Here is a 23,828-nt window from a genome sequence, read left to right as displayed (position 1 = left end):
AGTTACTTACCTTCGGTAACAATATATCTGTAAGAGACATATATTAGTTATGGATTCCTGGCATTGCTCAGAAAATCTTGAAGTGCTACTATAAAGAAATATTGGAGTACCTGTGTTTTCTTGTAGGAATGGCATGAGAACACCCTCCAAACATCATTAGAATACTAGGGGATGGGTTTCTCGCACGTAAAAATAAATTCCTGTTGAGAAATGAAGAACAACGGATACATTTGCAAGTTATGGTTTCCATCATACTTAGTAAGGCATATTCTCCTTTAGTACTCCTTGAAATCTAAGACTGCTGTAGATTTGCAGGAGAACACACTCTGTGGCAAGCAAGTTCAAGATGCTAGTCACTTGTGAGAAAGTGCCCTCTTTATTGCATGGTATGCCCCCACTTTTTGCTGGATTGCTGATGTGCTTTGACTGAGTGTGCCCTGGGCTCCTGCCAATCAGGTACCCAGGGCCTGTGTCCCTTCCCTAAAACTGCATTGAAGCCTAAACTCAATTGGCATCTCTGGCCACATGTAAGCTCCTGGTAAATGGTACCATAGGTACCCAGGGCACTGTGACCAGAGAAGGCCCCTAAGGACTGCAGCACTTATTGTGCCACCCTTAGGGGCCCTGCACCCTGACACCCACACACTGCCTTTGCACGGTGAGTGTCTGGGTGCAGAACAAAACAAAGAGACGACATGGCACACATCCCTGTGTGCCATGCCCACAAACCACTTCCCTGTCATACATCAGTCACCCCTCTAGCTGGGTGCCCTATGCCAGTGGTGAGGGTACAGATGCATGAGCCCTGTACCCCTACAGTGCCCAGGTCCATTCCTGGGCCCTGTAAGTGCAGTGCTCCCATTAAGAGTATATGGTGCTGGGAGGTTGTCATTACGAGCTCCACAGCACCATAATGGCTGCACTGAAGACTGGGAAGTTTGGTATCAAACTTGTCAGCACATTAAACCCACACTGATGCCAGTGTGGGATTTAATGTAAAATGCACCACAGAGGGCATCTTAGAGATGCCCCCTGAAACTCGACCAACTCCCAGTTACCTGACTGAGTGGCTGCGCAGGCTGCCACCACCAGACATTATTTCTGGACCCTGGGTCGAGAGCTTGCTGCTCTCGGGGGCCTGAAACCTTGCACATCCTGGGACGAGGTGCCAAACCTCCTCCCCCAGGATGGGCAGTGTTCACGAAGAAGAAGCTTCAAAGGCATGCCGCCTTTGTGAACTTTTCCAGACCATTTGCTGCTTTCAGCAACTGGTCCCCACTGGTTCTACCCCCCACTTTGGCCGGGAGAACCGGCGTGAAAAACAAGTGAGGAAGCGAGGTGTGCCCACATCTGCCAACTCCACCCCTAAGGTGGGGGAGGCGAGGTGAAGCACAACTTTAAGTCCCCGCCATCTTGAAGATGGGGGGACCCAGCCAACCAGGGACAGGCTCCTGCCCCCTCCCACTGGAGAGTGGCAGAATAGGGGGTGTATCCACCCCAGGGAATGGACCCATTGGTCCCTGCCCTTTACCTACCTGTAACGCCCCTAAATTTAGTATTTAGGGGCACACTGAACCTTCCTTCCTCAGATCCAGCAACCACAAGAAAAGAAGGAGGGCGAGAAGCTGTGCAGAGCTAACAAGACACCCACTGACTTGGCCCTAGCCCTACAGGCCTGTCTCCCCTCGAACCTGCTCCTGCAAAACCCTGGCGTGTCCAGCGGCCAGCAACCTCAAAAACTCCAGAGGACCTGCCTGCATTCACTTTCCAAGCTGCTTCTCCCGTGAACACCTGACGTGTTTGAGCTGCAGCTTCTTGTGCCAGCCAGAAACCGCGAATCCAGTACACTCTGCACCCGCCGAGCCCGGCCTGTATTTGAGTGAACAAACACTACGGGGAGGTGCCCTCGGCGATTCTGACCCGAGATCCGGTGACCCCTGACCTGCCTCAAGCCTCCAGACGACCCCTGTGTCCAACCCCCGAAGCCTAACTCAAAAGGCCGATTACTTACCTTGAAACCAATAACTCATTTTTCCTCATAGGATAACATTGACACTTTTTTTTTTTTTTGCTGGGCAATTTGGCAAAGATAGAAAGAAAGAAGCAGGAAGGAAAGGGGTTAAAGGAGGATACAAGAGAGGTTCTGTAGCAATGAGCCTAATTGGGTTTATGGCCATGTGGCAAATCCAACACTCCACTAGTTAGCCTGTGGCGGGATTAATGGTCCTGTGAGGCCCCCCGATACCTCTTCAGCCCATGGTGGTAACATTCTAACTCGCTCGGCCCCCGCCCCCGAGGGGATCGGAATGGATTCAAGGTGGTTCGTAGAAAGCACTGAGTAAGAAAAAGTTACGATAACCCTACTTACCTGCTAAGTGAATTTCCTTAGGATAACATTGGTGATTCTATGTGAAAAAGTTTCTAAGTGTCAACTTTTGAAATGCAACAATATTCCTTAAAAATCGTACTTTTAACCAAAACGCATTTACTCACCAGTTTTCAGGAAATGTCCCAGGACTGAATCTAGGATCCAGTCCTGTGGTTAGAAAAGTAGTTGGAAAAGTAATTAACTGCATTTTACTTAAAAAACCCATTCAATTGAATGTAATATACCTGCAATGTGTTGCAAACTGCTTTCTTAAAACTGTAACCAAAACCAGTACAAGTTGTACTGCAATTCTGAACTGTGTTCATACAAGTCAATTACTACTGCAAAGTATTTATTGCTTAACTGTACCAGGCTTGCTTGGTTCTAGAAATAAAACAACAGTATATTTTTTTATATGCAAAACAATTGGCCTAGAGTTCAGTTCATGAGTGTGTGAGACCATTTGCTGACTGTGTACATCAAATTCTTTACACTGTCCTCTGTTACTGCCTTACTGCTCGACCAAGCTACCACTTTAGAGAGTAAGGTTCTATCTAACTTTAACCTCTGCCAAACCTCTGGAGACCCTTGGACTCTATACACACTGTACCTCACTTGGGTGCAGTATATATAGAGCCAGTTTCTTACATCACTACATCGTGTCGCGCAATGATATATGTTCGTTGTTTCTAAATCTCTGGGTAAGTTGTTCACATCTTATTGCACAGATAAGGTTGCATCAGTGGTCGTTTTTTACATATATCTATTTGATATTTGTGAAATAATGGAAAAATAAAAACTGAGAAACTACATTGGAGGATACCAAATTATGGAAAACCATTGTTAAGGAAATTAAGTTTTAAGGAAATATAAATTAATTGAAAGAAGTATTTTAAAGGAAAGATAGATTTAAAGAAAAATCCCAAACTAAATTAAACTTGGGGGTATTTTAGGACTATACAGGGTTTTTTGGTACGGGTAAGGTTCATGGGTGATGAGGGCGTTTAAGGGGTCAGCAGTGGGTGAGCTCAGACATAAAAAGGGGATTTGAAATTTCAGCGATGGGTTGAGTTTAGAAGCCGTGAGGGTTATTTTAGATATCTGGAGTGGGTGTAGTTTAGGGGTGATGGGGGGTTTCTAAGTTTCATGGATAGGCTGAGGTTAGGGATATGAGATATTTTTTAGTTTATTAGGTCTCAGGGACAGGTGGAGTGTAGGGTTGTTGAGAGGTTTTAGGGTTCATTGATGGGCTAAGTTTAGGGCTGGTGAGGATTTGTAAGGTGCCGTTATGGGTAGAGGTTAGGAATGGTAAAGAGTATTTAGGGTTCAGGAGTGGGTGAAGTTTAGGGTGATGAATGGTTTTAAGGATTCAGGGATGGGTGGAGGATAGATGTAGAAAGGGTTTTTTTTAGGTATAAAGGATGGGTAGAGTTCAAGGGTGGTAAGGGATTTTTTGGGGTCATGGATGGGTGGTGTTTAGGTGCAGTGGGTTTTTTCAGGGTTCAGCGATAAGTGGCGCTTGGGTGTGGTGAAGGATTCTAAGTGTGTCAGGGATGGGTGGGGTTTAGGTGTAGAAAGAGGTTTTTAGAGTTCATGAATGGGTGGAGTTTAGGTGTAGTGAGGGGTTTTCTGGTTGAAGGGTGAGTGGAGTGTAGGCTTTGAAAGGGCTTTTAAGGATCAGGGATTGGTGAAGTTTATGGTGGTAAAAGTTCAGGGATGGGTATAGTTTAGGTGTACTGAGAAGTTTTTAGGGTTCAGGGAGGGGTGTAGTTTAGGTACGGTGAGGGATTTTAAGAGGCATAGATTAATGGTGTTTAGTGTTTTTGAGGGTAGGACTGGATGGTGTTTCCGGGTGGCCAGGAGTCCATAAAACTAAAGCATCCACAGCAATTGTTTGACAACGTAAAAGATGTAAATCTGAAATAATTTTCCCTGAGTAAAACACTGAACTTTATACCTCCAGCAATAGTTTCTGAAAGTAACACCTGAAACTGTTGCATTTACACCTTGAAAAATAAGCATGCGAAAGCCAATTTAAAACAAATAACATTCTATAAATTGGTTTTTATTAAATGGTGAAGGACATTCCGTCAGAAAATTTGCATTAAACAGTTGATATGGAATGGTCTCTCTGCAGTACTTTAAATGGGCCGGTACTCACCGGTACTGAGTACCGGCACTTTTACATTTTCTCGCATCGAGTACCGGCACTTTTCCTTGAATAAGGAGAGTACCGGTACTTACGAGGGCCTGGCTTTGATGCAGGTGGCGCTCTGGACATCAATCACCTCGTACCTTGGCAGCACCTTCCACTCTTAATCACAGTGGAAGCCTGGGCTGGGCTCCTACAAGAGAACAGCTGCTCTTGTCACCATTACACAGTGATCTGCATGTACTGCTCTGAAAGCCATCAGAGCCGAGGTGTGGCTGCAGGGAGGTTCGTTTAGCCTTTGTTTTTACACAGCGGGGACAGAGAAGTAGCTATTAAACCTAATGGGCGAGGGTGTGAGAGGCATTGTTCAGGGTAACATTGCTACAACTATGCTTCTGTAGCAGAAAGCGCTATTTGTAAACTGCTGCCATTAGACTTTCCAACACAAATTCACCAGTACATCTATCACAAGACAAGATGTTGAGCACTATGTAAAAGTCAAATAATTGATATTGTGCATCTTCAAAACACATACAAGAATTTTTTTCAGTTACTGATGCCTGTGGTGGGCCGATAATGAAAAGAGTGTCTGATGAATTGCTAGCTTTTTTGCAGTTATGCATTTACTAATCATATGACACAGGAAGCCAGTGCCTTTTTCTTAAGTTAGTAAGATTGGGGCACCATAAGTAGCAATAAAGTGTATAACTCTTGTGGTTAATGCGCTTGCTAGAAAGATTTGTGTGCATTCTAATCTAAGGTTCAACTCACCATAAAATTGCATAGAGGGTCATTGTGCCTACTGGAAAGCATAGCATGCAACATGTAGTTCAGAGATTTTCTTTTTCTGTAGATAGCTCAGTTGGATACTGTTTTTGTTGCATAGATCCTTGTCTTCCCTGTAGGTCACAAGTTAACTTCCTTGGCATATATCTTAGTGAATTATGCCCCTGCAGCAAGGACCTGTAAGCAACAACAAGGCGTATATATAGAACCTTACTGTTTTTTTCTCAATTTTTTCATTGTTTAAGGTTGCTAAAAAGGGGTTACTTTGGATAGTAATAAATACTTATTAGTACGTACTATATTAATGGTTATTAGTGTAAAAAGCTAATAGACAGATACATCTGATATTCTAACAATGCATGCATATTTTTATTGCTTAAAAACCTTAGGTGAAGAATGTAGCCCTGCCTCTTGTTCCGCCTTTAGCACCACACTTATGCCCGCCCCAAGCTCCACCCCCAGTTATTCCCTCCTTTTGATGAGTCCCTGCACTTATTTTAGTCCATTTAAAGCACTGTCTCTCGGTAATGGTAGTCCATGAAATACTTTTTCTGTGAAATCACAAACAACCATGTCCATCATCACCATGGAGTTACAAGCTATGTGGGCTTGCCTTCTCCTGTTTTTACTCCCTAATTCTTTGAATGTATTTCCTTGGTGTGGCCTGGAAGTTCTTGAGAACAGTTTTGCCTGAAATGTAACTTATGCAGTTTTCCTTCTCTTCTGAACCTGTATGAGTAGGAGATTTACAAGGCAGAGATCTGATTAGAGGAGTAGGATTAAGTTATCATTCTGGTGAATTTTGTTCTCATAGTTCTAGGATACTTCTTTACACACCTCTCCTCTGATACATTCAGCAATTGCTCAGGTCCATCCACCGACATAGTTGATTTTGAGGGGAATTGAGTTTACTGTTCAGCATGATAGTGGAACATCACAGCACAACCTGACTCTGTGTTAGTAAAACATCTCCCGCACCCTATAACATTCGTACGTTGTAGTTGCAGATTTATGTACAGAAAATCATAAACTAACATAGGTTATGTGTTTCTTAGCTGTCCATTTCTATGTTTTTATATCTTTTATTGCTGTTTCATAGTAGCCTTTTAATGTAAATGTGGCTCTCTGTGCTCGCTCATCTTAAACTCATTTGAGCAAAGCCTGGGCACTTGGTGTTTTAACCTCTGACGTTATCTCTTTGACAGTGTGGACTACCAATGCAAGTTTCACGGTGTCTTGACTGCGGTGCTAAGATTGGAGGCGAGGCCCATAAACCAGAAGCGGGATTTCAAATGATTCAGTAAGTTTAAACTTACAGCTTATATTTGCCAGCCCAAAAGAAGTATGTATATTTAAGTTTTTTTGTGAGCTGTTTTTGTGCACTAAATTTTGTTTAATTAAATGTATGTATTGTTGATAAGCATACTACATAAGGAGAGAGTATACAATATGCTATGGAACCTGTTTAATGTACAGCTGATTAAAGAAATATCAATGTTTGTGTACAAATGTGTTCTTATTACTAGTAATCCAGCAGGGTTTGTTACAGTGGGCCATTAACCATACCTACAGAGTTCTCTCACTCTGTTCATTCCCAGCTTTTTAGCAGTTCTTATTCTATATGCTATCAACAGTCACAAATAGCAAAATGTCATAAGTCTCATCCAGGGCTGAAAACCAACTGTCCCCAAAAGCCCTTTGTTTTCCTGGGGTGTCCTCTCGCAGTTTGGTCACCAATACGTCTAGGTAATTATGGACAGCATAAACTTACCAACGCTGCAGAGACAAATCCCAGAATAAACATTTCTGACTTGTTATGAAGCCTCCATCACGTATTAGCTAGATCAGCTATGAGTAGTGCCTAATCTTCACAAGTGACAGTGTCAGTAAATAACTTCACCTGTCTCTGCAATAACTAGTAACTAGCGTCAAGAGACCATTTGGTGGATGTGCGCTCTATAAGCTACCAAAACATAACGTAACTGGATGAAAGAATTTGATTTTCTATATAGGCTGAAGCCGATTTAGTATTTGCCAAAAATGCCCGTCTTGGTCAGTGGTCTCAATCACAGGGTCAGCTACAAGATCTAGTGTTGATAAACAGCCTTACTCATCGTTTTCTGCAGTGGTGGAACACACAAAACCTATCATTGGGCCGGCCATTTCTCAACCCTGTTCCCCAGATCATTCTCACAACGGTTGCATCCCTTATAGGATTGGGTGTTCAGCTTCAGGATCTCACAGTTCGGGGTCTGTGGAATACCAGTCACCAGGGTCTCCACATCAGCTACCTAGAGCTTCAAGCTGTTTACCTAGCATTGAAAGAATTTTTAATTCACCTGGCAGGCTAGGTTGTCTTGACAGACAACGTGACAACCATGTACTATTTACAAAAACAGGGGGGAGGAGTCACTCTGCAGTTATCATGCCTGTCTCATACAATTTAGCGTTGGAGAGTACGTTACAACATCCTACTGCTGGCAAAACACCTCCCAGGGATAGACAGCCACTTTGCCAACCTCCGCAGGATGGGGCAAGCGGTCTACAAGTGAGAACTCCACCCACTAGTCTTCCTACCATACTTTCACAAGTTGGGGGTTTCTACATATAGACCTGTTCGCAACTGCAGACGATGCAAAATGCCCAGACATCGCCTCCAGTTTTCCACACCCACTATCCAAGGGAAATGCTCTATGGATAAACTGGTCAAGGATATTTGCCTACGCTGTTCCGCCCCTCCCTCTTCTTCTGCTTGTGGTTCAGAGACTCTGGCAAGCATCTCTTACCCTCATCTTAGTAGCTCCCGCTTGGACTCCCCAACCATGGTACACTGCACTGCTTGAACTCTCTGTAGTTCCCCACACGAAGCTTCCCCTCAACCTGTACCTTCTCACTCAGAACCATGGAGAAATCAGGCACCCAAATCCTGAGGTCATAGAATTTGGTTACATTAGTGTTCCCCCTGAATGTATGACCATTCTTAAAGAAGCTCATAGACCTACAACTAGAGCATGCAATGCAGAGAAGTGGAAACAATGTGTTTTCTACTGTCGCGGTAAACAAATTACTCCGTTTGAAGCAACTGTGCAAATCATTGCTTGCTGTCTTCTTCATTTGCAGACCTCTGGCTTCGCTTACACTTCCATACATCTACATTTAGCTGCAGTTGCTGCTTATCTACAAAACAAGCAACATTTATCATTGTTAAAGGTACCAGTTATAAAGGCATTCATGGAAGGCCTTAACAGAGTAATTCCACCTTGAGTTTCACCTGCATCTGTTTGGAATCTCAGTTTTGTACTTACCAAACGTATGGGTCCACCATTTGAACCATTGCATAACTGTTCTCTACAATTCTTGTGTTGGAATGTTGGAAAGTAGCTTTTTTGGTCACCATTACCTTTACTTAGGGGTGTCAGTGAGCTTCAGACATTAACCTCGGAAGAACCTTTCTTCCAGCTATACAGGGATAGATTGGTCTTTCGAACCAACCCAAAGGTTCTTCCAAACGTTATTTCATATTTCCTCCAAAATCAGTCAGTCACCCATTTTCTTTCCACAGCCGGATTTAGTTCCAGAAAGAGCCCTTCATACCCTAGATGTCAAAAGAGCTCTATTGTATTATATTGCCAGAACTAAAGAGTTCCGTAAATCTAAACAACTCTTTGTTGCTTTTTCGCCCCCTCACACAGGAAAAACACACATCTAAAATGAGCATTTCTAGATGGATAATTAAATGCATTGATACCTGTTATGCCAAAACGAAAAGGATTTTGCCTACACCCCCAGTGCTCATTCTACTCATACAATAGGGTCTTCCATGGATTTCGTGGGCAATATCCCAATAGCTGATATTTGTAAGTCAGCTACATGGTCTACACCACACGCTTTCACCGAACATTATTGTGTGGATGTTTTAGCACGACAACAAGCCAATGTATGGCATGCAGTGCTACGTACTATCTTCCATACAACTGCAACACCCACAGGCTAGCCACCGCTTTTGGAGAGGGACTGCTTTATAAATCTGAAAGAGACACGTTGGTGATAGATTCCTTACCTTAGAATATCCCCAGGCGTCAGACTGGATCCGGGAAAGTTTTGGTAGCAGTACCCCTGCGCGTCAGTAGGTGGCGTCGTGCGGCTCCGCGTCGGTCGCTGGCGTCATAAGCGCCGAGATGACGTCAGGGAGACTACCTAGGCACCACCCATGCGCGCTGACGTCAGTTCTTTCTTTTTCCGCGCCAGCAAGCGCAGATGCGGTTAGAGCACGTACCTTAGCCACTTTTTGACTACCCTTTTTGAGACTTTTGTCTCCTGTACTCCTTGGTGTATGTAGGGATGCCTGGATTTAAGTCTTGTGGAGCCTGCTGTCGCAATATGTCGTTGGCGGACCCCCACGATGTCTGCCTCTACTGCCGCGGTTTGCCTCTCCCCCGCCTACTATGGAGGAGGGCGCCTCCTACACGATGGTGCTCCGTCGGGCGGCTGAAGTCCTCAACCTTGATCTCCCTACGGTGGCCCTCAAAACTAATCTCCTCACTGAGGTGCTCCAAACGCCATCCACTTAGTCGGAGCCCCTGCTCCCCTTTAACGACGCCCTCACTGAAGTCTTGTTGGGCACTTGGTTGCTGCCAGCCACAGGACCCGTGTGGATAAGAATATCACCAGGCGTCACGGCCCGGCACCTGGTGACCCCGCTTTTCTGACCACTCATCCTACGCCTGAGAGCCTGGTTATCCAGGCCTCAACGTCCCAGAGTGCCTTTCCCACCGCTTCGCCGGATAATGACTCTAAGAAGCTGGAACAGTTCGGTAAGCGGTTGTTTTCTTCGGCCAGCTTGGGGCTGCCGTCAGTGAACACCGCCTGCTTATTGGGCCGCTATTCCCAAGCAGTGTAGGATACAGTGGCACAGGTGTTGCCTCGGTGTCCTGAGGAGACCCATGCTGTGCTGTCTCAAGCTATTGCCGAGGGTAAGGATGCGGCTATGTTCGCCATTCGGTGTGGTTTGGACACCGCAGACTCCCTGGGTAGGGTGATTTGTACGACTGTGGCGCTTCGTCGTCACGCCTGGTTGAGATCTACCGGGTTCTAGCCTGATGTCCAGAGCTCGCTCATGGACATGCCCTTTGATGGCACTCGTCTGTTTGGCGATAAGGCCACTGGAGCGTTTCAAGGACTCGCGGGCCACGGCCAAGTCCTTGGGTCTTTCCGCAAAAAGCCCTACCACTCCTGGGTTTCGTTCCTTTCGTGGTCACGGCAGAGGCGCACAGGTACGTTCCTTCAGCAAGCCTGTGCAGAATCAGCCTCAGCGCGGACGCGGCTTCCGCAGGAGCGGGTCTGGGAATCAGGCATGATATCACATCGGACACGTGGGTGTTGCAGATCATCCGCAGGGGTTACACTCTTCCCTTTCAGTCCTCCCCTCCAGCCATGCCACCTCGGTGCAACCGCTTGTCGGGGGATCACTTGGTACTTCTCCAGCGGGAAGTCGCAGCCCTCTTGGACAAGGGGGTCATCGAGTGCGTTCCTGGGCCGGAAGTAGGGAGTGGTTGTTATTCCCACTACTTTCTGGACCCCAAGAAGGACAAAGGGGGCCTGCGCCCCATCTTGGACCTCCGGGACGTCAATCGCTTCCTCCGGAAGGAGAAGTTCAGAATGCTGACTCTGGCTCAGGTCCTGGCTGCCCTCGACCCTGGAGACTGGATGGTAGCGTTGGACTTTCAGGACGCATATTTTCACATCCCCGTCCTGCCGACTCACCGGCGTTACCTGCGGTTCACGGTAGGCCAGGAGCATTTTCAGTTTGCCGTGCTCCCCTTCGGCCTTACCAGTGCCCCTCGGGTGTTCACGAAGGTGATGGCGGTGGGCGAAGCTCACCTGCACAGGTCAGGGTTGTCAGTCTTCTCTTACCTCGACGACTGGTTGTTGAAGGCGTGCTCGCCCCAGGCAGTTGTCAACCACCTTCAGACTACGGCCGACCTCCTGGATTTGCTGGGGTTCTCCATCAACGTGCTGAAGTCGCACCTGAGTCCCTCTCAGAAGCTCCCCTTTATCGGAGCAGTTCTGGATTCAACGCTTTTTCGGGTTTATCCTCCCGAGCAGCGAGTCCGGGATATTCAGGCTATGATTCCAATCTTTCGGCCTCTGTCCCAGATTTCAGTCAGGATGATCCTCCGGCTCCTGGGCCTTATGGCCTCCCGCATCCTGCTAGTGCAACATGCCAGATGGCATATGCGGGCTCTGCAGTGGGACCTGAAGTTCCAGTGGGCACAGCATCAGGGAAACCTGTCCGATCATGTCCGGATCTCGGAGGGTACTGTACAATTGCAGTGGTGGCTCACGAATCGCGATTGGGTCAGTGGCAGATCCCTCTCCCTTCCCCAACCGGAGCACACAGTGGTGAGGGATGCGTCCCTCCTGGGATGGGGAGTCCACTTAGGAGAGGCGGAGATCAGAGGACTCTGGTCTCTGGCAGAGTCCCGGCTCCATATCAACCTTTTGGAGGTTCGGGCGATTCGACTTGCACTGAAAGCATTCCTTCCCTCTGTGAGAAGTTGGCCTGATATATGATGTCACTAGTTCTAGTGTACACCTTGTATCAGTCCAAACAACCCTTATGGTGATTGGTTGTACAGTCAACCTTCTAGACCAGCTATCCTAGTGGTAGCATGGACAAGAGCAGTCTTAGGCTAAACTCTGTATGGCATGTGAAGCCAGCTGTTATACCATTATAATCCCTTGAATACCAAATGAAAGGACACCACAACAGGTATATATAAAAGTAGAATGTATTTATTCTAACATATACCCTCAGCACTCTTTATGAGTTCAGAGGTCTAAGTACAAACAATCTCTTAAATGGCATACATTAAGTTACACAGGAAAAATACAGTTAGGCCCAGGGGCCACGCAAACCATATACTAAGAAAGTGGTATAAGTACCACATCACGAATAGGGAGTAGGCCTAGGGCCTAGGGAATCGCTGGGGCTACACTACCCTACCAAGAGTGAGGAAGTGGGAGGTCCACGGGAGGCGTGTGCAGTGTGGAAACACACACGCGCGTTACATTAAAGTCAATGGGAATGTAGCAATTAGAAATAAGAAGAATAAGGACACTTCCGAAGTAACTAGGAGGAAGCAACTCAAGACTAAGACACTTGGATAGTCAATATCCACTGGAGCACCGGAGTACTCGCGATACCTCACCCACGGAAGACGGGTGCATAGGTGTGAAGATGTGTCGGGTGTTGTCGCTGGATCCTATGGATGCCTGAAGAAAAGATGCTGGCAGGCGGCCAGGAGGAAGATGTCCGGTGGATCCAAGGGTGGATCTGGAAGGAAGGACACCTGAAGGTCGAGTGGACAAAGTCTGGGTCACTAGCCAGTGACCGTGTGGAACCAGGAAGGAACCAGGCGTTGTCGTGCAGGACACAGGTGATATCTTGAAGCTTGTCTCTGCAGCCACGTGGACCAGGTGACGTCGAGGACGACCAGAACCAGGATACGAGCTGTCCCACGAAGGATCTTGCTGATGGCGGAGTCGACGTCCCGATTGGAGTCAACAAGCCTTGGCAAAGGCAACCCATGCAGAAATCGAGATTCGCTTCAGGTGCAGACCAGGGAGGTCTGAGGTGCTTCTCTTTCACAGGGAAGCAAGGGCCAGTCTGGGGGAACCAAACCAGTGGTGGAAAGTCAAAGGTTCGTCGTCACAGAGGCTACTAGCCAATGGGCCAGCAACCAGACAGACGCCTCGAGCAGGAAAATGCAGAAGGGCCCCACGCAGAACTCGTGGAGTTTGGAGGGCTGATCTTCGATGCAGATGGTGCTCGGGGTTGGGGCTTCTCAATCCCCAGAGCACAACTTTGAGGATGCCTCAGAAGCTGCGCTGGAAGTTACTCGCCAATTTTCCCAGGTAGCCGGTCCCACGTCTCTCGTTGCCTCCACGGATCTCAGCTCTGCTGTGGATGTGGATAAGGGTCGGAGAAGTCTGGAAGTCAAGGCGCTGGTCGGGCTCTGCAGTTGGTTCCTCGTAGAACTTGGGCAAAGCAAACGGCAGGTCGCTTGATGGTGCCTGTTTGCACAGAGTGGCCACTCCTTGGCCACAAGGGAGATTCTTCAGTCTTCTTGATGAAGGTCGAAGGTCCAGAGTTTCGTGTCAAGTTTCAGTTCAGGATAATCCAAAGTCCTAGGGACTCAGCTCCCACTCTTATACTAATCTGGGGGGCTGGGTTACCTGCTAGGTCCCTCCTATGGGTGGGACCAGGGAGGGGGGCGGTTACACCCCCTTCCCTTTGTCCAGTTTCGCGCCAGGACTGGGGCTGGAGTGCCCCAGCACCGGTTTGAACCGGACTATGCATGGGACACCTTGTGTGCCCCAGGCAGTGTCTCGTTTCTTTCATCCTTCCCTGCCCCAATACACTAAGGCCTGTCTGGGGTGGTGCTCGCACCTCCCAAGGCAGGAAACCTATTGTCCAAGCCTCCCTTGCTGGAAGGTCTCCCAGCAGCAGGAGGTCAGACTTGTGTCTGTGGCAGCAGCATCCATTTTGTGATGCTGGGGCTCGGGTTAACTTTAACCGGGTACTCAGGGTTCAACACGTCTTCTGCCTCTAGAAGGGGGGGAATACTATCCTCATCGTCAGAAATGGTATGGGGGGTAGTATTCCAAAGTGTTAGACACCTTACACAACATGTTTTGATAAAGCCAAACCATAGCTACCATAACCGCGAGGATTATAAGGCACTTTAAGAGTATATGGTAGGCGATATCATAGAACAGCTATAAGGACATGGTTCCGAAGGCTGCAGACAGGCTCAGCTCATGCTAGAGCACCATCTCACATGTTACCAAGCACTCTGCCTTCAGGATTGTTAAGGCCTGCCATAGGAGTGGCTCACAGGTTACCTATGTGTCTATATATAAAGCAGGTATAGGGATACTATACCCAAGCAAGGGGTGATTACACGACCTTGCCCCAGCTGAGTGATCAGCCAGTTGTGCCATAATAGAAGGCCAACCAGGGGTGGCATAATACATGCTGCAGCCCCTGGTAGGCCTAGGGTACACCTATGCCCTGGGTACCTAGGGTACACTGTACAGGGGCCAATAAGGTGATCCTTACCAATTGGGTTATGTACCTAAAGTACATAGTATGAATTTAGAGAGAGAACAGCTGGGCTGTGGGTCTGATTAGCAGGCCCACAGCCACACCTGAGTCGAAAACCAGTGAAGCAAATGCAAAAAGTGGGGGTGACCATAGAAAGCAGACCCTACTCTCCTACACCCTCTGTCGGGGGAAGTGTGGTGCAGGTGTTCATGGACAACACCACCGCCATGTGGTATTGCAACAAACAGGGCGTGGTCCTGGACCCTATGTCAGGAGGCTCTGCGCCTCTGGACATGGCTGGAACATGAAGGCATTACCTTGGTGCTACAACACCTGGCAGGTTCTCTGAACGCCAGGGCGGACGAACTCAGCTGCCGGTGCTTGATGGATCACGAATGGCGTCTGAACTCAGACGTGGTGCAAGGTCTCTTTCAGCAGTGGGGTGAGCCTTGGTTAGATCTATTCACCACTGAAGAGAACGCACAATGTCATCAGTTCTGCGCGTTGGAATTTCCATGCCGGCACTCGCTCGGCGACGCTTTTCATCGCGAGTGGATTTGCGATCTGTTGTATGCCTTTCCACCAATACCACTTCTGCCCAGAGTGCTGAAGAAGGTTCGGTGTGATCGGGCCCAAGTCATCCTTGTGGCTCCAGATTGGGCTCAAGGATACTGGTATCTCGAGCTACTCAGCATGGCGATCAATCCCCTGATCCGACTGCCTCTTCGGGAGGATCTTTTGTCGCAGCAGCAGGGGACGGTCCTCCACCCGAACCTGTCCAGCCTCCACCTCCATGCGTGGAGATTGAGCGGCGACAGTTGACAGCTTTCGATCTTCCTCCTGAAGTTTGTGATGTCATTCTGGCAGCCAGGCGTCCATCCACTAAGACTGTGTACGCCTGCCAGTGGAACAAATTTGTGGCATGGTGCACAGCTAAATCTGTGGATCCCCTTTCTGCCCCTCTTTCCGAAGTCCTTCTGTTCCTTCTTTCTTTGGCCCAGCAGGGCTCTGCTCTGGGCACTATCAAAGGTTATCTTTCGGCCATCTCCCCCTTTTTACGGCTTCCAGATCAGCCTTCTCTTTTCAAGTCCCCGGTTGTTAACCGTTTCCTCAAAGGTATTACACACACGTTTCCTCCCGTGCCGTTCATAATGCCTCAATGGGACTTGAACCTTGTCTTGACATATCTGATGTGCGCTCCCTTTGAGCCTCTTCATACCTGTCCTTTGCGTCTTCTCACTCTGAAGACGGCTTTCCTGGTAGCTTTCACCTCTGCCAGAAGAGTGAGTGAGCTCCAGGCTCTTTCTTCTAAACCTCCTTTGATTTCTGTTCTTCCGGACAAGGTGGTTTTAAGGACCCGTCCTTCTTTCTTGCCGAAGGTTGTCACGCCCTTCCACATCGGGCAGACCATCACTTTTCCTACCTTCTTTCCGCCTCCACATCCTTCCAAAGAGGAAGAGAGGCTCCACTGTCTGGACCCAAAACATGTGCTTTCGTTCTATCTGAAGCGCACACAACCGTTCTGGGTGGATGACCAGCTCTTTGTTGGCTACGTGGGCGCCAAAAGAGGTCGGGCTGTCCACCAACGGACCATCTCTCGGTGGGTCATTCTCTGCATCAAGGCCTGTTACTCGTTGGCTAAGAAGGAGCCTCCTGTGGGGCTGCGTGCCCATTGTACCAGGGCGACGGCAGCCACTACTGCCTTGGGACACGGCATCCCCTTGCAGCACATTTGTCAGGCAGCTACGTGCGCCTCGCTGCACACGTTTACCAAGCATTACTGCCTTGACAGTCAGGTCCAGAGAGACGGCTTCTTTGGCTGTTTGGTTCTCCGTGACTTTCTGGTGTAATCTATTCGCAGACCCACCCCTGGGGTTGGTATTGCTTTGGTATCTATTCTAAGGTAAGGAATCTATCACTAACGTGTCTTTCAGATGCACAAGTTACTACTTGTGTAACGATATATCTGTAAGAGACATTAGTTAGTGATAGATTCCTTACCGCCCCACCCAACCTCCCCGTTCTGCGAACTGATTCCTAGGGTTAAGGTCATCTCCTACAGGGCCCTAGTTTCATGGCACCAGTGGTCAGTTTCTTGCATTGCTCTGCGTTCCTGGCGCGGAAAGTCGTGTACAGAACTAACATCAGCGCGCATTGATGGCGTCTAAGTAGTCTCTGTGATGTCATCTTGGTGCTTACGACGCCAGCAACAGACGTGGAGCCGCAGGACGCCACCTACTGACGCGCAGGGGTACTGCTAGCACAACTTTCCGGATCCAGTCTGACGCCTGGGGATATTCTAAGGTAAGGAATCTATCACTAACTAATGTCTCTTACAGATATATCGTTACACAAGTAGTAACTTGTGCTTAATGTAGAGCATGTGTATCTACAGCAACACATGCCTTGAACAGAATATTTTAATTACCCTTTAAGCATCTGTTCTTGGCATGTAGTGCTATAGATTCACATGCGGCCACCCTCCTCCCCGGACACCTGTAACCGTTGGAGTTCCTTTGCACTACTTCATTTGCATGGACATCTCTTTACTGATACTTGTTCTCACTCCACTCTCAACCGCCTGCGTGAAAACAATCTAACCATGGAGTCGATGCCCATGTGCAGTATCACCAAGAGGAGATGATTCAAAAGATTTCTTCGAAGAAAAACAACTTGTACACATCTGGACCCAACACTAGATGGCAGAAGTATGCAGCGCATGTGAATCTACAGCACTGCAAGCCACGTAAAGATGCTTACAGGGTAAGTAACATATTCCTTTTTTCACAATATAGATAGTACATGGCCAACCTAAATTGGAGGTTTGGGTTCCTTCATGCTTTGTAAAATAGCTGTGTTTTTTCAGAAGCATATCATCACATTTCACAAAGTAACAAGACTGAGTTTTCACAATAAAATAGTATCTAAAGACCTTCAATTACTATAGTACAAGAAAAAAAATGGAATGGAATATATATCCATTAGTTATTTGGACAACTCTTCCTTGTTTTGAGCTATGAGGCTGACTCCAAATTTCTTCAGACTTCTGAAAATATATGTATTATGGTAGGATATTGGTAGGTTTTCCTCAATTCCTCTCTTTTGGTTTTTCTGACGCCTTTAGGAACAGATGAACTTGCTTTTCATTTGAGTGCTAATGAATATTAATGGAGATTCCATAATGTAGATGGAACATTTAATTACCTGTAACACTAGTTCTTTATTATGAGCATCTCCACGAAAGTCATAAATAGCCCTACATCTTTGATGTAGCCTCAGTAATGGAAGCAGCAATGTTGATGTAAGATTCTGTCACTTTCTATTGCCTTCAATAGATGGTCAAAATGAACTGTGACTGTAAGGCTGCTGACAATGTGGCGAATGCTGGGCTAATGATATTTCATCTGTCTTCCAGTTTGTAGGGCTTAATGCCTGTGCAAACACTTCTTTTCTCTTTTAAAAAAGGAAAAAGTATGGAAATGTTTTCTGCAGTAAATCTGTTTTTAAAACATTTTTAATTTTGTAATTTATATTTTTTATTTTTACGCAATTCAGATATAGCAATTACAAAGGAATTTATTTTCGGGGGCTTTTTGGAAAACTCCTCTCTATTTTGCAAGCATAGTGGGATCCTTTGTGTAAGCGGAGACATTCAGTGGTTATAAATGTAACAAAGACTTCCATTATAGCGACCCATGTTTTAGAGAGGTAATGATCCTTCATTTAAGTATTAGGAAGCTAGAAATAAACAAATGAAAGGGATGCAGGTAGTACCTGTGGTCATTTGCGGGGAATAGAAGCAAATTCAGATACTTGTACTCAATTTGAAGGGTGGGGAACTTACACTTAGCCAATCACTTAATCAATCAAATAGGATTTATAATGCGCTGCCTATCACCTGGGAAGGTATCCAGGCGCTGAGAGTCCAGCTGCTCAGATGAAGTTAGTTGAACAGCCAAGTCCTGATTTCCTTCCTGAACTCCTTAAGAATAAACTAATGTAAGAAAGTGCCCTCTTTTCGTATGGTTACCCCCACTTTTTTTAAACTGTTGATGTGCTTTGTCTGAGTGTGCCCTGGATTCCTGCCAGCCAGGTACCCAGGGCCTATGTTATTTCCCTAAAACTGCATTGATACATAACCCAATTGGCACTCTTTGGCCACATGTCAGTCCCTTGTAAATGGTACCATAGATACCAATGGCACTGTGGCCAGGAAAGACCTCTAAGGGCTGCAGCACGTATTGTGCCACCCTTAGAGGCCCTGTACCTTTACACACACACACTGCCATTGCAGGATGCATGTTTTGGCGCAGAACAAAGTGACGAGTCGACATGGCACACATCCCCCCCCCCCCCATGCCTACAACCCACTGCCCTAGCATAGGTCAGCCAACCCTCTAGCTGGGTGCACTATACCAGTGGTGAGGGTACAGGTCCATGAGCCCTGTACCGCTACAGTGTCTAAACTAATTCTTAGACATTATAAGTGCAGTAATGCCATTAAGAGTTTATTGTGCTGGGAGTTTGTCTTTACAAACTACACAGCACCATAATGTCTTTACTGGAAACTGGGAAGATTGGTATCGAACATCTCAGAACATTAAACCCACACTGATGCCAATTTTGGGATTTAATGAAAAATGCACTCAGAGGGCATCTTAGAGATGTCCCCTGAAATACGACCTAACTCTAGTGTCCTGGCTGATTGGCTGTTCGCCAGCTGCTACCACCAGACATGTTTCTGGACCCCTGGGTCGAGAGCCTGCCGCTTTCGGGGGTCTGGAGCTATGTACATCCTGGGACGAGGTGCCAAGCCTTGCCGCCTTTGTGAGCTACCCCAGCCATTTGCTGCTTCCAGACTTTGTCTCCATTAAGCATTGGGTTTGCTCACCTTCATACACTGGCCAAATTTGCGAGTTTGCACCATGGACTGAGTGGCCCAACACCACGAAGAGGTCTCCTTGGCGATCCTGAACTGAGATCACGTGATCTGTGACCCCCTCGAATCTTCAGCCGACGCCTGCAGCCCCTTTCTGGAGGATCCCCCTGATCGCGACCAGAGCTGGCAAGAAAAACCAAGCAGTTTTGTGATGCCCTGGGCACCTCCATGCTGCGACCTCGGTCTCAATCATCAGAACCAGCTCCTAATTTCGTACTGATGCACCCTGACTTCACCGGGCAATCAGTGATACCGCAACAACACTGCAAATTCTAGGCAGCCATTGAAAGAGTGTTAGGTACCCCACCGGATCCCTATGGAACACCTTCAGGCCCCACAGATCGATGGTGGCATCCGGTTGGTTTACCGCCTGTGGAATTCATCCCTGCAGCTGACTGTGCCACTCAATCCCATCTCAGAATCTGTCCTGACCCCAGACTTGGTGCCAAGCATAATGTTGTTTACGGCACCCCGACCAATGCCTGCAACCCTGAGTGTCGACATCCCTGCGAGGAAACAGTCCTTCTGGATTCTGAGGGCCCAACACCACAGCCTTAATTGAGGTTGCAACCACCCCAACAACATTCTCGTTCTAATTCTGAGATATTATTGCACGTATACAAAATGCCGGACCCTGATGATTATAATGAAAGCCCATATCTATTACGATGAGAACCTATTCTTTGACTTGCAGGATGCCAGTGAGCTTGATACATCTCCTGCCAATATCCCCCATTCAGCCATACCAGCTACGGCTGCAAAGGAAACTGCCTACTTTGCCACAGTTATAAAGAACCTTACATCAAACGCATAAAAGTTGATGGCACCTGAGGTGGCATGGGGGGCAAAAGAACAATGGGTAGAAATGCTGTCCGAGCAATTGCCAGTGGTTAGACTTATTGCAAGCATTCCTCCCATTACATTTTGTGTGTTTGATGTAATGTCTTAAATGGCCAAGGGTATGCCCAGATATGCGTCCTGTGCTTACTGTGCCACTGGAACCAAGCTGCGCCTTACAGATGTGCTCCAATCAGGGTGAAACCAGTTTTAGGCTGCTTGTAGTCCAGTACAGGGAGGACCCGGTGTGGCAATGTAAGCTGGACTGGTCCTATATGAGCAGGGCCGTGACTGATTTGCATATAGCTGGGTTCAAATTGAGGGCGCTTTGTGGGAAAAAGAACGAAGATTTGCAAGGCTATGGGTATCTGTTCTCTGACCTTGCTACCCCAGCCCCTGCGGGAGGACCTTATGTCTCATTAGTAGAACAGGGTCTTATACCCGAGCCTGCACAACCTCCACATGTGGTAAATTGAGCGGTGACAGTTTATGGTGCTTAATCTTCTTCCCAAAGTCGTACTTGTCCTTTGGCAATCAAGGGTCCCTCCACTAAAACAGTTTGTGCATTACTCTGTGTGTAGTTTGTTGTTTGATGTTTCTATCAAAACCCCTGGATTTGCTTGCTATCTTTCAGTAGAACTCCTCTGATGTGCTTGTACTGGTCACCGTGTGTCTTTTGTTACTGGCTAGCACTTCAACTACGCTTGAGACATCGTGGCTTTACTTAAAGTCCAATAGCCAGCATCTCCCCTTTGAGATGATCAGATCCCATTGCTTTGGCCGGGGCTCCGGGGACCGCAGGCGCAAGGGAAGCCTCCCCGGGCCCTCCGGACCGCGCCCCAGGCACCCTGCCACGCGGAAGGACCCAGGACCGAGCCCGGGGCGGGGAGGCCGCCCTCCCCGGGGCCCCCAGGGGCCCGGCCGGAGCTCCTGAACCCAGGCGAGCGAGGGGAGGCGCCCCGGCCACGACGGAACCCCGTCCCGGGCCTTTGGCAGTGCCGCAGGCCGGGGGACGGGGCCCGGGGACGGAGACCCCGACCCGGGGCCCACCCGGGCCCCTGGAACCAGCCGGGGCTCCGGGGACCGCAGGCGCAAGGGAAGCCTCCCCGGGCCCTCCGGACCGCGCCCCTGGCACCCTGCCACGCGGAAGGACCCAGGACGGAGCCCGGGGCGGGGAGGCCGCCCTCCCCGGGGCCCCCAGGGGCCCGGCCGGAGCTCCTGAACCCAGGCAAGCGAGGGGAGGCTCCCCGGCCACGACGGAACCCCGTCCCGGGCCTTTGGCAGTGCCGCAGGCCGGGGGACGGGGCCCGGGGACGGAGACCCCGACCCGGGGCCCGGTCGGGCCCCTGGAACCAGCCGGGGCTCCCGGGCTCGCAGGCGCAGGGGAAGCCTCCCCGGGCCCTCCGGACCCCTCCCCGGGCACCCTGCCACACGGCAGGACCCAGGACGGAGCCCGGGGCGGGGAGGCCGCCCTCCCCGGGGCCCCCAGGGGCCCGGCCGGAGCTCCAAGAACCCAGACGAGCGAGGGGAGGCTCCCCGGCCACAACGGAACCCCGTCCCGGGCCTTTGGCAGTGCCGCAGGCCGGGGGACGGGGCCCGGGGCCAGAGACCCCGACCCGGGGCCCGGCCGGGCCCCTGGAACCAGCCGGGGCTCCCGGGCTCGCAGGGGAAGACCCTCCGGGCACCCTGCCACACGGCAGGACCCAGTTGCCGGCTGAGGACCGAGAGGGGTCCCAGAGTACCCTGTCCCTAGTAATCCGGAGGAAGGCTACCCCCCGTTCTTGAAACCCGCGCGCTCCGAGTGACGGAGGGGACCCTAGGGGCGAACGCACCCGGCCTCCTGGAGCCCTGGCTGGGATCCGAGAGGCGAATGGACCCTCATCGGGACTTCCAGGCCTGGCCCTGCCATCTGGTCGCCCCATTGGAAAGCATTGCGCGCGACCAGATGGCCGAGGGGAAAGGCGCGACCAGATGGCCGGCAACTGAAAGGACTCCCGCCTGACCACCCACCCACCCACCAGGGGCTCGGGGTGGGACTCTGCTTCCCGGCTGGGCCTCAGGCACGGGGAGGACCACCGGAGCTCTCGGGGCCTGGGCGCCCGGTGGGGGGGGGGGAGGACTGCCCGGGACCCGTGGAGCCCGTCCCTGGGCACTTTGCCATGCCGCGGCCCGGAGGAGGGAAGCCCCGGAGGCCTGGGAAGGATGTTGCCCGGGCGTAGCCCGTCTGGTCCCCGGCAATGACCGCACAGCCCCGGCATGGGTGTTCCGGCATACCCTGCCCCTACTAATCCGGAGGAAGGATACCCCCCTTTCTTGTAACTCGCGCGCTGCGAGTGACGGAGGGGACCCTAGGGGCGAACGCGCCCGGCCTCCTGGAGCCCTGGCTGGGATCCGGGAGGCAAATGGACCCTCATCGGGACTTCCAGGCCGGCCCGGCCATCTGGTCGCCCCATTGGAAAGCATTGCGCGCGACCAGATGGCCGAGGGGAAAGGCGCCACCAGATGGCCGGCAACTGAAGGGACTCCCGCCTGCCCACCCACCCATCAGGGGCTCGGGGTGGGACTCTGCTTCCCGGCTGGGCCTCAGGCACGGGGAGGACCACCGGAGCTCTCGACGCCTGGGCGCCCGGGGGGGCGGAGAGGACTGCCCGGGACCCGTGGAGCCCGTCCCAGGGCACTTTGCCATGCCGCGGCCCGGAGGAGGGAAGCCCCGGAGGCCTGGGAAGGATGTTGCCCGGGCGTAGCCCGTCTGGTCCCCGGCAAGGAACCGCACAGCCCCGGCATGGGTGTTCCGGCATACCCTGCCCCTACTAATCCGGAGGAAGGATACCCCCCTTTCTTGTAACTCGCGCGCTCGGAGTGACGGAGGGGACCCTAGGGGCGAACGCACCCGGCCTCCTGGAGCCCTGGCTGGGATCCGAGAGGCGAATGGACCCTCATCGGGACTTCCAGGCCTGGCCCTGCCATCTGGTCGCCCCATTGGAAAGCATTGCGCGCGACCAGATGGCCGAGGGGAAAGGCGCGACCAGATGGCCGGCAACTGAAAGGACTCCCGCCTGCCCACCCACCCACCAGGGGCTCGGGGTGGGACTCTGCTTCCCGGCTGGGCCTCAGGCACGGGGAGGACCGCCGGAGCTCTCGGGGCCTGGGCGCCGGGGGGGGGGGGGGGGGGGGGGGGAGAGGACTGCCCGGGACCCGTGGAGCCCGTCCCTGGGCACTTTGCCATGCCGCGGCCCGGAGGAGGGAAGCCCCGGAGGCCTGGGAAGGATGTTGCCCGGGCGTAGCCCGTCTGGTCCCCGGCAATGAACCGCACAGCCCCGGCATGGGTGTTCCGGCATACCCTGCCCCTACTAATCCGGAGGAAGGATACCCCCCTTTCTTGTAACTCGCGCGCTGCGAGTGACGGAGGGGACCCTAGGGGCGAACGCGCCCGGCCTCCTGGAGCCCTGGCTGGGATCCGGGAGGCAAATGGACCCTCATCGGGACTTCCAGGCCGGCCCGGCCATCTGGTCGCCCCATTGGAAAGCATTGCGCGCGACCAGATGGCCGAGGGGAAAGGAGCCACCAGATGGCCGGCAACTGAAAGGAGCCATAGTGGTAGGGCTCCCTGCCTGCCCACCCACGCAGGGCTCCAGGG

At 50.4% G+C, this 23,828-nt stretch overlaps 1 protein-coding gene across 2 annotated transcripts in view; it reads left to right on the top strand.

Annotated features, from left to right (window-relative positions):
* The window catches only part of RNF213 (ring finger protein 213), a 2,329,248-nt gene that overhangs the window by 1,987,456 nt on the left and 317,964 nt on the right, over positions 1–23,828 (top strand). For both annotated transcript variants that reach the window (XM_085617427.1, XM_085617426.1), the window contains exon 53: positions 6,512–6,606. In XM_085617427.1, coding sequence (XP_085473553.1) covers positions 6,512–6,606 — 95 coding nt within the window. The remainder of the gene's footprint in view (positions 1–6,511; positions 6,607–23,828) is intronic.

This window comes from Triturus cristatus, chromosome 7 (assembly GCF_964204655.1).
Source record: "Triturus cristatus chromosome 7, aTriCri1.1, whole genome shotgun sequence".
Taxonomy (NCBI): Eukaryota; Metazoa; Chordata; class Amphibia; order Caudata; family Salamandridae; genus Triturus; species Triturus cristatus.
This window is presented reverse-complemented; position numbering and strand designations above follow the sequence as displayed.